Source organism: Necator americanus, chromosome III, assembly GCF_031761385.1.
Source record: "Necator americanus strain Aroian chromosome III, whole genome shotgun sequence".
NCBI classification, from domain to species: domain Eukaryota; kingdom Metazoa; phylum Nematoda; class Chromadorea; order Rhabditida; family Ancylostomatidae; genus Necator; species Necator americanus.
Genome location: NC_087373.1, coordinates 36,472,197 through 36,485,010, shown reverse-complemented (window position 1 = coordinate 36,485,010; position 12,814 = coordinate 36,472,197). Strand labels below are relative to the sequence as shown.

Sequence of the window (12,814 nt, the reverse complement as noted above, 5' to 3'; positions counted from 1 at the left end):
CTTGCAATTGTGGACAGTTTCTTAAGATGAGAAATTCAAGGTCTCGACTGACTTTGGTCCGTCTTATGTCCCCTTCCAACTTTTTAACAGCTAGAAAATAATGAAAAGATATTATTTTGACGTTCATAACTAAAATCCTCTCATTTCACGGAAAAAATGCTTGAATTGTTTCCATTTTTTTTTAGCACTTACTACTAAGGGTTTGTGTACGTGTTCGGATATGGATAACAAGGAACGGAAGGAACTACGATCGTTGGGCATCGAAACAGGACTTCCTTCTCGATGGCGCTCGAAGAGAATCTGATTACAGCCTTTCTCCTCTACTTCCTGTGTCAGGTGTTCAGCATAAATTGTGGCTGTCCGTCGTATTTATTTTATGTTAGAAACCCCAGATTAAAGGATTTCCTCAACTAGAAAAGTATGTTTTTCGATATATTCTGTTCGTTTCACAACACAACGAAACATTTATTAATATGGGGACGGTTTATAATATTTTCGTACTTTGTTTTAATCGTCGTAAAGAATAAAACTGAAAAGAAAAGAAATTCATCTTTTATTTCAGTCTTGTAACCTTTGTAAACGCTTTGTAACCTTCAGAGAAAAATGGCTGGAATAAATCCCAGAAAAATAAAAATAATAAAAAAAAGATATCAAATAAAATTGTTGTGTAAATAAAAGATATAACTATAATGTTTGGGAAAACAAGACTTTTCAAAACAAAATGATGGAGAGGAAGAACAACACTAAAATTTCAACTTCAACTGTTTAATTAATTATTTTCTAATTAATTTTTAAGTTTAGTTCTGAATCGAGCGTGATTTGTGTTTCCCTTGTGACCAGATCAGGTTTTCGATTTGTTCCTCATTTCCTCCTTTGTAGTAAATCCGTTGAACGTTTTACTTAGGACATATAATTATACGTATTCGTACAGATCTAACCATACTATACTACTATACATAGATTTATTTATTTATTTGAAGATTTATTTATTTATTTATTTATTTGAAAGCACCTACATGTGTCCCATAAAACGAAAAAAAAAAACACTACGGGAACAGAGCTTACTTGGATTTCGCCTATATTATCTCAGCATTTGGGATTTAAAATATTTGTAAGAAATATATCTGGACAGTTAACGACGATAAAGAAAAGCTGCAAAATGTCGGCGTTAATCAACCGCTTTCGGATGCGCCAATGCGTTCGACTTCAATTCAGAATCGATTCAAATTTATGGAACACATATGCGGCCTATACAGTGAATGAGTGGGACAGTTCTACTGTATGTGAGTCCGCTAGCATCACTGCCACAATGGTATGAAAGTAATGTTGACGGTTTTGTAATTCTTTGATTCGGTTCTTACTTTATATGCTCTCTTGTTGAATGGTAACTTTAGTTGTGATGAGGTATTTGAGGGGACACATTGCCCAAGCCACTGACCGATCCAGGTTCAGAAGAAGGCCGGACTATGCCGGCCGAAACCAGCGTCAAAATGAAGGATGAAATGATTTAGCCACATTGGTTCTGTGCTCCACTTGAAGCAAAAAAAAAGAAAAGAAATTGCTATGCCAAGATTCAAGCAAAGTCGAACTATTTCTGGACTGCTAAGAAAGGCGCCAGGGGCGGGTGGGTGCAGGGCGTACGGTAAGAATTTCCGCACTGATGATGGATGCTCGGTTGTTCGTTCGGCACCACCGTAGAGACAACCAAACCTTTTACCCCTTCGGGGTACATAAATTGGTACCAGACGGGAGGATAAACACTCACTCAATTTTATCGACAAGCCTCCGTAAGTCACTTGTCTAGGCTAGACACGAATTCGTGTAAATCTTCAACGATTTTGAGTTGAAGTGAACGCGTTAGCTGGTCCCTAGCGGATTGATTGAAGCCAGACACCTTCTGCTTTATCCTTTAACGAATGTGCCAGCGGGCTGCGTTCAACTCGTCGACGAAGTCCTTTCTATGAAGCAAAGAAACATCTCAGAAAGGCAGTCCATCCACATTCTCCATCGCTGTCTAAAACACCACGTCGTCCTGAAGTCCGTCAACATGCGGTCTCGTCAAAGGAATGAGTGATCTGTAGAGCTCAACCAAGGTGTCAGTTCTAGCACTAATTTATCCATCCCAGAGGGTTGCAAAGCTTGGTTGCTCTAGGGCGGATTCGAACCATCGAGAAGTTGCAACGGAACCTCTCGTCTTCCACTTCACACACGTCAACTTCCATCCCTAAGAAATAAATAAAATCGGGATTTACTTTGGTAGTCCTGTATTGTCCGTAAAAGATGAAAGCAAATAGGTACCACGTGACCACAAACTTGAAATACACGTTATCGTTGAAGTGTTATGAAGATTTCCGAAAGAGAGCGACTTCCATACTTTATCTATAGACCAGTTTAGGACAAAAAGAAAATATTTCAGTAAGGAATGTCAAAGGGAATGGTAACACAACCTGAGCTGAAATATTTGTCACTACCCTTAGTTGGAATTGTGGATTACGAAAACGAGTGTGGCACTGCTCGTTTTCTTCTCGTCACTCTAAAAAAAGCACCGTGGGAAGCACTTTACTTCCAACGAGTTGCGATAGAACACACTTACAAAGCAGCGTATTCATTGCTCTTACTTGAATAGACTGGTGAGAGAATCTCATTCATCTTTGACCGCACGCTCAAAACGTGGAAGCAGCGCGAGCACGGTGATGGCACGTGTTGCAATTCGTAGGAAAGAACCCCGTTTTCCACGCCGTTTTCTACGACGATTAGCGGGAGAGGAGCGGAGCTACGCGCTCGTTTTCGTAATCGACAACCTGAACTCTACGTTTTCCCCGTGGGTTTTTTGTACCACATCAATTTCGTGATAGGCTCTTGTCAAAGAAATTGCACGCTATGCGCTATTTCTGATGATTTTCATTCATTTTAATTGGAATAGACTTGCAAATCGTCACCGTCCCCAGTCATTTATTGCTTTTTGATCTTTTGCATAATAATCCATGACTCTGTTTTATGGATATTGAAAGTAAATGCAATTTTTCTTCTAATGGACTTTTTGCCGGTTTTTTTTTCTCGCTAACATCGATACGATTAGAATAATGTTGTGCTTTTAAACTACATTAATGTAAATAGTCAAATCTAACAACAAAAAGAATCATTGGAACCATTCAGAACGTTCATGTCGTCGGTCGTTTCCCATCGCCGTTTCATCTGCTCTCCACTAAGAATCTCAGCAAGGAAATCATCCCAGCATTTCCCTGATTCTTTTACCAAACAATTCTTGACTTTTCAATTTTTATGAGTAATTATTAACGTGAGAATCCTAAATGATGCACTAGAATGCTCGGAAATCGAGCGGACTTTTCTAGACGTACATTTTTGCTTTTTTGAATTTTCAATCCACAAGAAAAAAAAAAGATTTGGTTCGGAGGAGGTTGTTTAACGTCTTCGATTCGACCAACACTTCTATATACTAAACGTTCTTGGATTTTTCATTTTTTTTCCAAATTTCTCTTCTGCTGCACCGTCTGAAGCAACGAAAATGCAAGGATAACTATAAATTCTCGTGAAAAATTGTTGCCGATCATAATTTCCAGTTGTTTGTTCGATGAAATTATTTGCTATCTGAGAACGCTTAGCAGTTCTTGTCATTGTCAAAATTTCAAACGAAGATTGTCAATATTGTTTATTTTGAGAATATTTTGTGTCGAAAGGTAGGCGTTGGGAATTTTCAACGTGGTCAATTCGAGAGCGTTTTTCCTGCATTCAACGGAAAATCGTTTATCATATTTTATTTGGTTAGATATTGCGTAAATATACCTACACAAATCAAAATGAATCCCACGAAACCATTCTTTTTTATATTGACAAAGAGAGGGATATGTATTCGCGGGAGGAAAACAATAAGGAAAACCCCGGATAGCCCCTTTCTCCTCCATAACGCATCCAGTTCTTTAATTATTTTTAATGAGTATGTATGCAGTCACGTTCTTTATCGTAATGTTGTCATATCTGTCATTTTAGGGATGAGACTAATTATTGGTCTTGCATTAATTATACAATGTGTACTGTGCACCAACAATACTCTCACGACGAACGGGGAGTGCACGAGATTGACGTTGACCGTTAAAGAACATGAATACGACAATGCCACTTCACTTATCGATGAGCACAAGGCGGAAATCGTTGCGCTAAGGAAAGCGTTCGAAGCGAATCCGTTGAGAAATCCATTAGTTTTGCATTACGGAGGGGTACGTTTGTCCATACATACCATTTCCATATCCATACATACACACTTCAATAGATTGTCGCGTTGGCGCGATGCTAATATAATAGATTCCACATCGCTTGCACGGTTAATGGTTCGAAACCGTTTCAAGCCAATTAATCTTTGGATGAAAAAAGTAGTTGGAGTGAAGGGAGAAGAAGGGGTGGAGGGCGAGAGAATTCAACTTCGCCCTTATTTCTGGAAGCTCTTTTTCCCTATTTCTCTTGGTAGCTTTAGCCTACATGTCACAGATCCTCTAAGATTAACGGTTTTAGGACATCGACTGACTTAGTTATTCGCTTGCTGAAATAAGAGCCCGGTTGAGTCCCCACGACCCTCCCACCTCCAATCTCTCCCCTATTACACTTCACTGTGGCATGCGTAAAATTCGGATATGTGCGTTCACGCTCAACGGAACGAACATACCCGAATGCGTCAGCTACGTTTATCTGGGTCTGGAATTGAACGTGATGAACGACCTGACCCCCGAGCTGGGCAGGAGGAGACGAGCGGCTTGGGGAACGTATAAGAGCATCGAGGATGTAGTGAAGAAGACCAGGAACACCCGGCTCCGTGCTCACCTCTTCAACACCACCGTACTTCCTGCTTTGACCTATGCTTCGGAAACCTGGGCATTTCGCAAGCAGGAAGAAAACGTGGTGAGCGTCATTGAACGGGCAATTGAGAGAGTGATACTAGGAGAAATCCCGTTTCCGTCTTACGTCAGCGATCGAATATTAGAGACGCCGCCGCGTTTGCCAAGGAAAGTAAAATAAGGTGGGCCGGACACGTGATGCGCTTTGATGACAACCGTTGGACCAGAGCCGTGAGCGACTGGGTTCCCCGCGATATTAAGCGCACTACAGGAAGACCGCCGACTTGATTGTCAGACTTCTTCACGAAGTCCTTCAAAGAAAATTTTGATGCTCTTCGTGTGCCCACGCGAAAGGAGGAACAACTGGGCGACTTTGGCACGCGAACGGGAAAAATGGAAGAATTACTGGCGCCCGCTCGACCATTTCGAAGATCAACGGGAGTCAAGGTGATCGAGGTGATTACACTTCACCCATGTCCAAGTGTAAGTGCCAGTTTCGTCAAACCACAACCATTTGCGCGAGTTCCAAGTTGGTTCAGTTGAACCGCAGGTAGTGTGGTGTCCAGGAAATGGCATCGTTTTTACGCAACCCAATTTCGATTCTTCCAAAGGTAGCTCATTCTACGGATCTAAAATTGAAAATTTACACCAACTACACTTTACCTCAACCTTCTCATCGTCCCGTAGTCAAAAATTGGCTATCCGATTTGTGCAGAATCGTATGAGCGGACGAAAACGATCTGAGCCGAATGCAGTTGCATGGATGACTGCGGTCGAAGCAGCAGCGTGATGGAGCTGGTGGCAGCAGCGATCGAGGTAGACCTCACGTTAGCATCACTCATCTCTGCACCGGCCTAGTAGAGCTAGTGATGGTCACTGTAGGCTGCATACGAGTTCACGAACCTAAAGTCTTAAGGATACAGCCGATGTGTCAAGTCAGTGTTTTTATCCTCCCAGACAAGTCTGGTACCAATTTATCAACCCTGGAGTGCTGAAAGGCTCGGTGGACACTAGGACGGATTCGAACCTCCGATTGATCGCGTGGACACTGGAATCTGTTACCAACTGCGCTACACCCGCTTTTTTCAGATGTTACATTCGGAAAAGCACTTCACTAGAACCATACGATTGATCGTGCAGGAAGCGGAACCGCTAACCGTGCAGTTTTATACGGACTAATAATAATAAACACTTTTATACGGACTAATAATAATAAACAATAAAAATGTAAACAAAAAGAAGGCGGGCACAAAGGCGGATTCGAACCTTCGATTGATCGTGCAGGAAGCGGAACCGCTAACCGTTACACTACACAATTAAATCCATAGATTAAATAAATCTAGTACGATTCAGGATCCGACACACTACAAACTGAAACTAGAGATCAAGCGTGTTCAAAAAGGAGATAATGAACCGAAGAATGAAGAAGGAGATATTGCTGTTAAACGATTAACGGTGGGTGAATTTCAGTAAGTGAACATTTTATATAAGTATGTCAGTAGAAAAAGCTTCAAGAAAATATCGTAGCTTTCATGTGTTTAGGGTTACGATAAAAATGGAATAAAACACGTGACGGTAGAATATTATACATCAACGAACACCATCTACATACCTCTAGAAGAAGGAACATTTGATAAATTCATGGAAAAATGTACACCAACAAAAAATACACAAAAGATGGGCGCCATCGATTCGCATGTACCGTCATCGTCGACGGCGTCCAACTATGTCACAACATCCGTCGCCGAGCAGGAAAATGTTCAAAATCGAGGGAATCAGAGTTTGAACCGTGGAAAGACTATTCGAAATTACAAATCTCTACAGTACAATCATGGAATGTACAGTGATTATAACCGGCAAGGTTCCCAGCAGCAAGGATATCAATATTTTAACCCTATCGATACCAATTCGCACAGAACCTTGTACCAACAACAGTTGACTCGAAACGGTATGAACAACATGAAAAATCAACAATATGGAAATGATCCGGGAAAGATGGACAGCAGTCAACATCAAAAATTTAATCCCCACACACATCCAGAACCATTCTATCCAGGAGAAACTGATTCGAAGTCATTGCTGGCTCAACAAGCGTTAAATAAACGAAAAATGTTCGAACATCTTGATATTAACGAAATGGGTAAATTAACTCTACCAGAATTCAGAAGGTATTCATTCAAATCTGTTGGATAAGTTTTGCGGCAAAAAAAAGCTTGGAATAAATTCTTTTCAGAATAAACGTCGTTGTTCGCATTTGAATTCAAAACGTTTCGCATAAATACGTGTTATGTTACAAAGAACATGGAATTGTTTTAGTTTTTATGCGAAAATCTATAGTACAAATAAAATGACGTGAACTATGGTTAGAACTATAGTTTTCTTTAAAGACATCACCCCATGAATCTGGAGTGGTACGGATTTCCGGTGGAGTATTCATATACGGCATAGTAGATTATGGAGCAGGGGGCGATTCCGTCCATTTCTTCCTAATTGCCGTAGAAAACGCCTGGAAGATACGGCTTCGACCGTTCCGGCACAATATTTTCTACAAGGAGTTTCGGGCCGCTTTTTACGGCAGTTAGGAAGAAATGGACGGAACCAGCCTTGCGCACGTCCATTTCTTCCTAACTGCAGTAAAAAACGGCTCAGAAGATACGGTGCGTGCACAAGGCTGGCGCGCCCCAATCGAACTCGTCGTAAAAAAAATAGCGCCCCGGAACGCTCGCATCTTCCGAGCCTTTTTCCTGGCAATCAGGAAAAAATGGGCGGAATCACCCTTCTCTTCATAATCTATGCTCCCGTATACGAATACTCCACCTGAAATCCGTACCACCTAAGATTCGTGGGGTAATGCCTTTAAGCGGTGTGGTGAAGAAAGCGGTTGGAATCGAGGTGTGGGACCATCGCAAACTACAGCGACGAGTGGTGTCAGCAAGGGTCCCACCTCGATTCCAACCGCCTTCTTCACCGCGCCATACTTTATGTCGTTTCGATCGTACCACGCACTTGTCGCTGTAGGCGACCACAACGTCAATGACCGCAACGCAGGCCCAGCATGCGTTGCGGTCGTTGACGTTGTGGTCAGCCAGACAGCAGTGTGCGCTAGAGAGGCAAAGGAAAATCCAGCAAAAAAAAGTGTACGAAATGTAGTAAATGCATCACAGATGCACATTGCAACACGCGTATTCCCCTTTTTTGTTCCTGTAGCGTTAAAAAATACATTAACATCGTTGAAATATCCTAAATGTCGTGTAGTTGTTAAGTCGAACAAATAACAACATCAAATCTCACCTAGGGATGCCGCAAAGGCACAAATACGGGAGCTATATGAATCTGAGGGAGGAGAGAGGTCAACCTGCACCACATCTTAGTAGCTTTAGCCTACAAGGTTCTAGAATGGATCCTAAAACCAATGCTTAGGTTATTGAAGTTACGACCTTAGTGGATGCACACCGTAGCTTAGTATCTTCACGCCGTGCCTTAGTACCTTTTGCCTACTCGACGGGAGAACTTACTTCTTCCTCCGTCCGTCCCCGAGAAGAGAGGAAGGGGGATGGGAGCGGGCGAAGAGAGGGGAATAGGGGATCTGAGCCTAGCATAGGTATTGCAGAACCTTGTTTAAACCATGAATTTAAATAATTATCTATTAATGGTGTGCATGGATAGACTAAGATAATCCCATCAGTCTTTTTCTATGAGCTTCGTCGCTCGTTTTCCTCCTACGGGTCCTTTTTGACTCTAATTTATGAGGATTCAACTTCTCGATTGTCAAATTGAAGCAAAAGCTAAGATTGGTAAAAAAAAAAAAAACTTTATTACGTGTAACTTCTCCGCGTCATTACCTTCGTCTGAGCCTGGAAAGCCAGATCATTTGTAATATATCCCCTCGAACACTTCATCCAGAACAAGTCATCATTCCATAAGATGCTACATCCATCACGGAAACCCAAATGCTTAAAGGTGCTTACTTAAAGGCATCACCCAACGAATCTGAGGTGGTACGGATTTTAGGTGGAGTATTGGTATACGGGATAGTAGATTATGAAGAGGAGGGTGATTCCGTCCATTTTTTCCCAATTGCCGTAAGAAACGTCCGGGAAGATACGGCGTGTGCACACGGATGGCGCGCTCTAATCGAACTCGTTGTAGAAAATAGCGTGCTGGAACGCTCGAAGCCGTATATTCCGGGCCGTTTTTTACGGCAATTAGCAATAAATGGACGGAATCACCTCCCTCTCCATAATCTACGAACCCGTATACGAATACTTTACCTGAAATCCGTACCACCTCAGATTCGTGAGGTGATTCCTTTAAGTAGCTGCGTTGCCGTGATATTAGTGGACCTTCGTGTCATAAAACTCTATGCGAAGATTCAAGGAAGGTCGAACTTTTACGCTTATGAGGATTTAATCACTACTAGTTTTCTTTTCGTGTATGTATTTGTGCATAATAAGTATCATTTGCTATTTGAAATAGTAGTAGGAATTTTTTTTTGCTAGTTTTATAGTTTCATCTGTAACGAGGACATTCCCTGAAAAAAACCCAGTTTCTAGAAATCGAAAAGCAATTCGAAATAGAAAGAAATAAATAAAAAATAAATCGAATGAACAAATGAACCGCTCAATTGCATTATGTATGTGTGAAAACTTTGATTTGAAGGCGTCAGGTCCCATCCGGAATCTGGGGTAGTGCAGGTTTTAGGTGCGTTATGCCTATACGGGGTCGTTTTTGATTTGTTCTTCATTTCCTCCTTTGCAGTAAATCCGTTGAACGCGTTACTTAGAACATATATTTATAAGTATTAATACGGATCTAAACATACTAGATTTATTTATTTATTTACTTGAAAACACCTACATATGTCCCATAAAACGAAAAAAAACACTAGGGGAACAGAGCTTACTAGGATTTTGCCTATAATATCTCAACATTTGGGATTTAAAATATTTGTAAGAAATATATCTGGACAGTTAACGACGATAAAGAATAAACGATAAAATGTGGGCGTTAATCAGTCGCTTTCGGATGCGCCAATGCGTTCGACATCAATTCAGAATCGATTCAAATTTATGGGACGCATATGTTGCCTATATAAGGAATAAGTGGGACAGTTCTACTGTATGACAGTCCGCTAGCATTACCACCACAATGGTATCGAAGTTGCATCTTCCGGGTGCAGCTTTTTTTCCCGGAGATTAGGAACAAATAAGCAGGATCCCATCCGTTTCTGGAATCTACGATCCCGTATAATCTTTGAAATTATCGGAAATCGATATCACGTCAGATTTATGCGTTATAATGCGATTAATTATTTATTTATCTAGTAAAATAAATTATGAGAATTGATCTGAGTTCCGCGATTTTTTTTTCTCGAAATTTCCACTAATTTGTTCTGTCCTTTACATGATATGAAAAGTGGCGAAGTGATCTATTAAATCGTATCGTTGTAACATACAGTAACAGTCACTGTCAAAGTCACTGGCGTACCAATCCACTTGGGATGCGCCAACGAGTTTTACTGGAATTCGTAATCGTTGAGGTTTTGGAACGTGTGTTAGCCCATACAATGATTTGCGAGGGCCAGCCGATGTGTCAAGTCAGTGTTTTTATCCTCCCAGACAAGTCTGGCGCCAATTTATCGACCCCGGAGGGATGAAGGGCTTGGTTTGCACCGGGACGGTTTCGAACCTTCGACCGTGTGACTACAACGGACCTCTAACCGACTGCGCCACACCGGCCCAAGTAAACTAGTTATTGTAATAGTTACTATTAGCCATATTCTATACTAGTAAATAAGTAACTAGTAAATATAAATAATAATAACTGTTAAATACTAGTAAATAATAATAAATAGTAAATAAGACTAATTAATCCGTTTGGGATGCACCAATAGGTTCACTTCAATTCAGAATCGTTTGAGATTTACGAATTAGTGTCTAGCCTGCCTATACGGTGACTAGCGGAGCTGGCCGATGTATCTTAAGTCAGTGTTTTTATCCTCTCAGACAACTCTGGTACCAGTTTTCCGAGTGATGAAGCTGTGTGGCTTTGTTGGCACTGGGGCGGTATCGAACCATCGATCGATTTGTGGGAAGAGAGTGGAGCCTCTTAACGACTTCACTACACTACATCCGCTCCAATACTTAATAAAATACGGTAATAGATACCGTAAACGAGCTATTCGTGTTCTAAAGAGATCTATGTGCAGTCATATTGGGTTCCGCTTCCTCTGTTTGCCACCCACTTCCCATGCAGCGCAGCAGTGAAGTGAATGAGTGTGTGTGTGTGTATGCGAGCGAGCTGCTTTTATCTAAGAGAAACAGAGAGATGAGATGAATGATGAGGCATCGTGCTCATTCATTCTTTTGCTCATTCGCAAACAGCTGTTCATCGACATCGACATGAATTTGTTCCCAGCTGAGCTCATTTCAATTTAATTTTTTTTTTAGATTTTTACCTAGGTTTATCGCTGACAACAAATTACCGCAATGTATTTTTTATCAGCAAATTCGAATTAATGTGTGAATTGCGTGTGAGAACGTTCCTATGCACTTTTGACAGCGAGAAACGTTTGTTTTAACAGTTACGTTAGCCGACAGATACTTTCATTGAGTGACGGCAACTGTTCACAGAGGTGAAATGCAAAAAATTTTTTTCAAATTGATTTTTATCAGCTGTTCTTAGGAAATTTTCTTCAACTTCTACATTTTTACAGTCACTTTTTTCATTCATTTAATGTAGTTACATTGTATTTCATTTTCCCGTTTCATGATCCTTTACACAAAGCAGAGAGGAGACGAGGATCGCAAATTTTTGTTCCGGTTTTCCAGTCTTCCTGCGAAAGAGGAACCATTTCTGAGAAAATGTGAAAGTTATCAGATTTTTGCAATTTTTCTCAGCATCACCCCCCTTATAACTCATAAAGTACCCACGTTGACAAATATAATACAAAGCTTACTTGAAAATATAATGAATATATAATGAAAATATATGACCAATATAATACATAGCAATCTTGAAATACAAAGCATTTCTAGATACTAAATCATTACTTCATAACTATTTCCTTAGAGAACAGGTTGTAGAGAAATTTCTTTCTTGCAGATAAAATTTCAGAACACAATTTCATCGGTTAACGATGCGTTTGGAAAATTCTAAAATGTACTCAGACGAAACGTAGGTCTTCCCGTTTTTGAGGCAGTACCGTTGGAAATATAAAAGATATAAATAAACCGCATCAGAGAACAAATTCGTTGCCTTCGAAAGATTTGTAAAATTTCACCAACTCCTGAACATTAGCCTGAAAATAGTATTTTAATAGCTATAAAATATCTACGTATTTTCTGAAATTCGAAGCAGGAAGTTCACCTTCACTTCTTTGCTTTTTATTCAATTATTTTCTTTTTTAACTTTCATAAAAATCGTTTTTCTTTCTTTTTCATTTCCTCATGTTCGGCTGCTTCCCGACTTTTTCTAGTTGGTTGGATCTCGACGGATTCGATTCGATACTCCAGTATTAACGCACGATATTCTATGCAAATTTCTCTAAAATCAATAAAACATGTAAAGTTTATTTGATGTATTAAAAATTTATATACATTTCATATGAATTTTTCTGCTTTCCTGGAAGAGAAAAAAACGGGCCGGAAACACATCACAACACCCTGTTCGTTTTTAGTTTTGTGTGGAATTGCAGTTTGGTTTATTTTTGACTTCATTTTTTCAAATGATGCATTTTGTGCGTATTAAAGTAAACAAATAAATAACAGAATATAGTTCCTTAGCCAACAATGCCTTTTCTTTTTTTTTGCAGAATCATAAAAAAATGAAAGAAGGAAATAGTAGATATAGATAGAAAAATAGATATAGGTAGAAAAATATGGATACATAGAAAACGGATATGGAAAGAAAAAGAAAAATAGATGGAAAAATAAAAAATAAAATAGAATGAATCATATTGATAAACA

At 40.0% G+C, this 12,814-nt stretch overlaps 1 protein-coding gene across 1 annotated transcript; it reads left to right on the top strand.

Annotated features, from left to right (window-relative positions):
- Positions 1-4,010: 4,010 nt before the first annotated feature.
- On the top strand, positions 4,011-7,040 carry RB195_012096 (uncharacterized protein; the record flags this gene model as incomplete). The annotated part of the gene is made up of 3 exons (XM_013453340.2): positions 4,011-4,235; positions 6,201-6,302; positions 6,390-7,040. 3 exons carry the CDS (start codon positions 4,011-4,013, stop codon positions 7,038-7,040), a joined length of 978 nt encoding a protein of 325 aa, XP_013308794.2.
- Between the last annotated feature and the right edge of the window lie 5,774 nt (positions 7,041-12,814).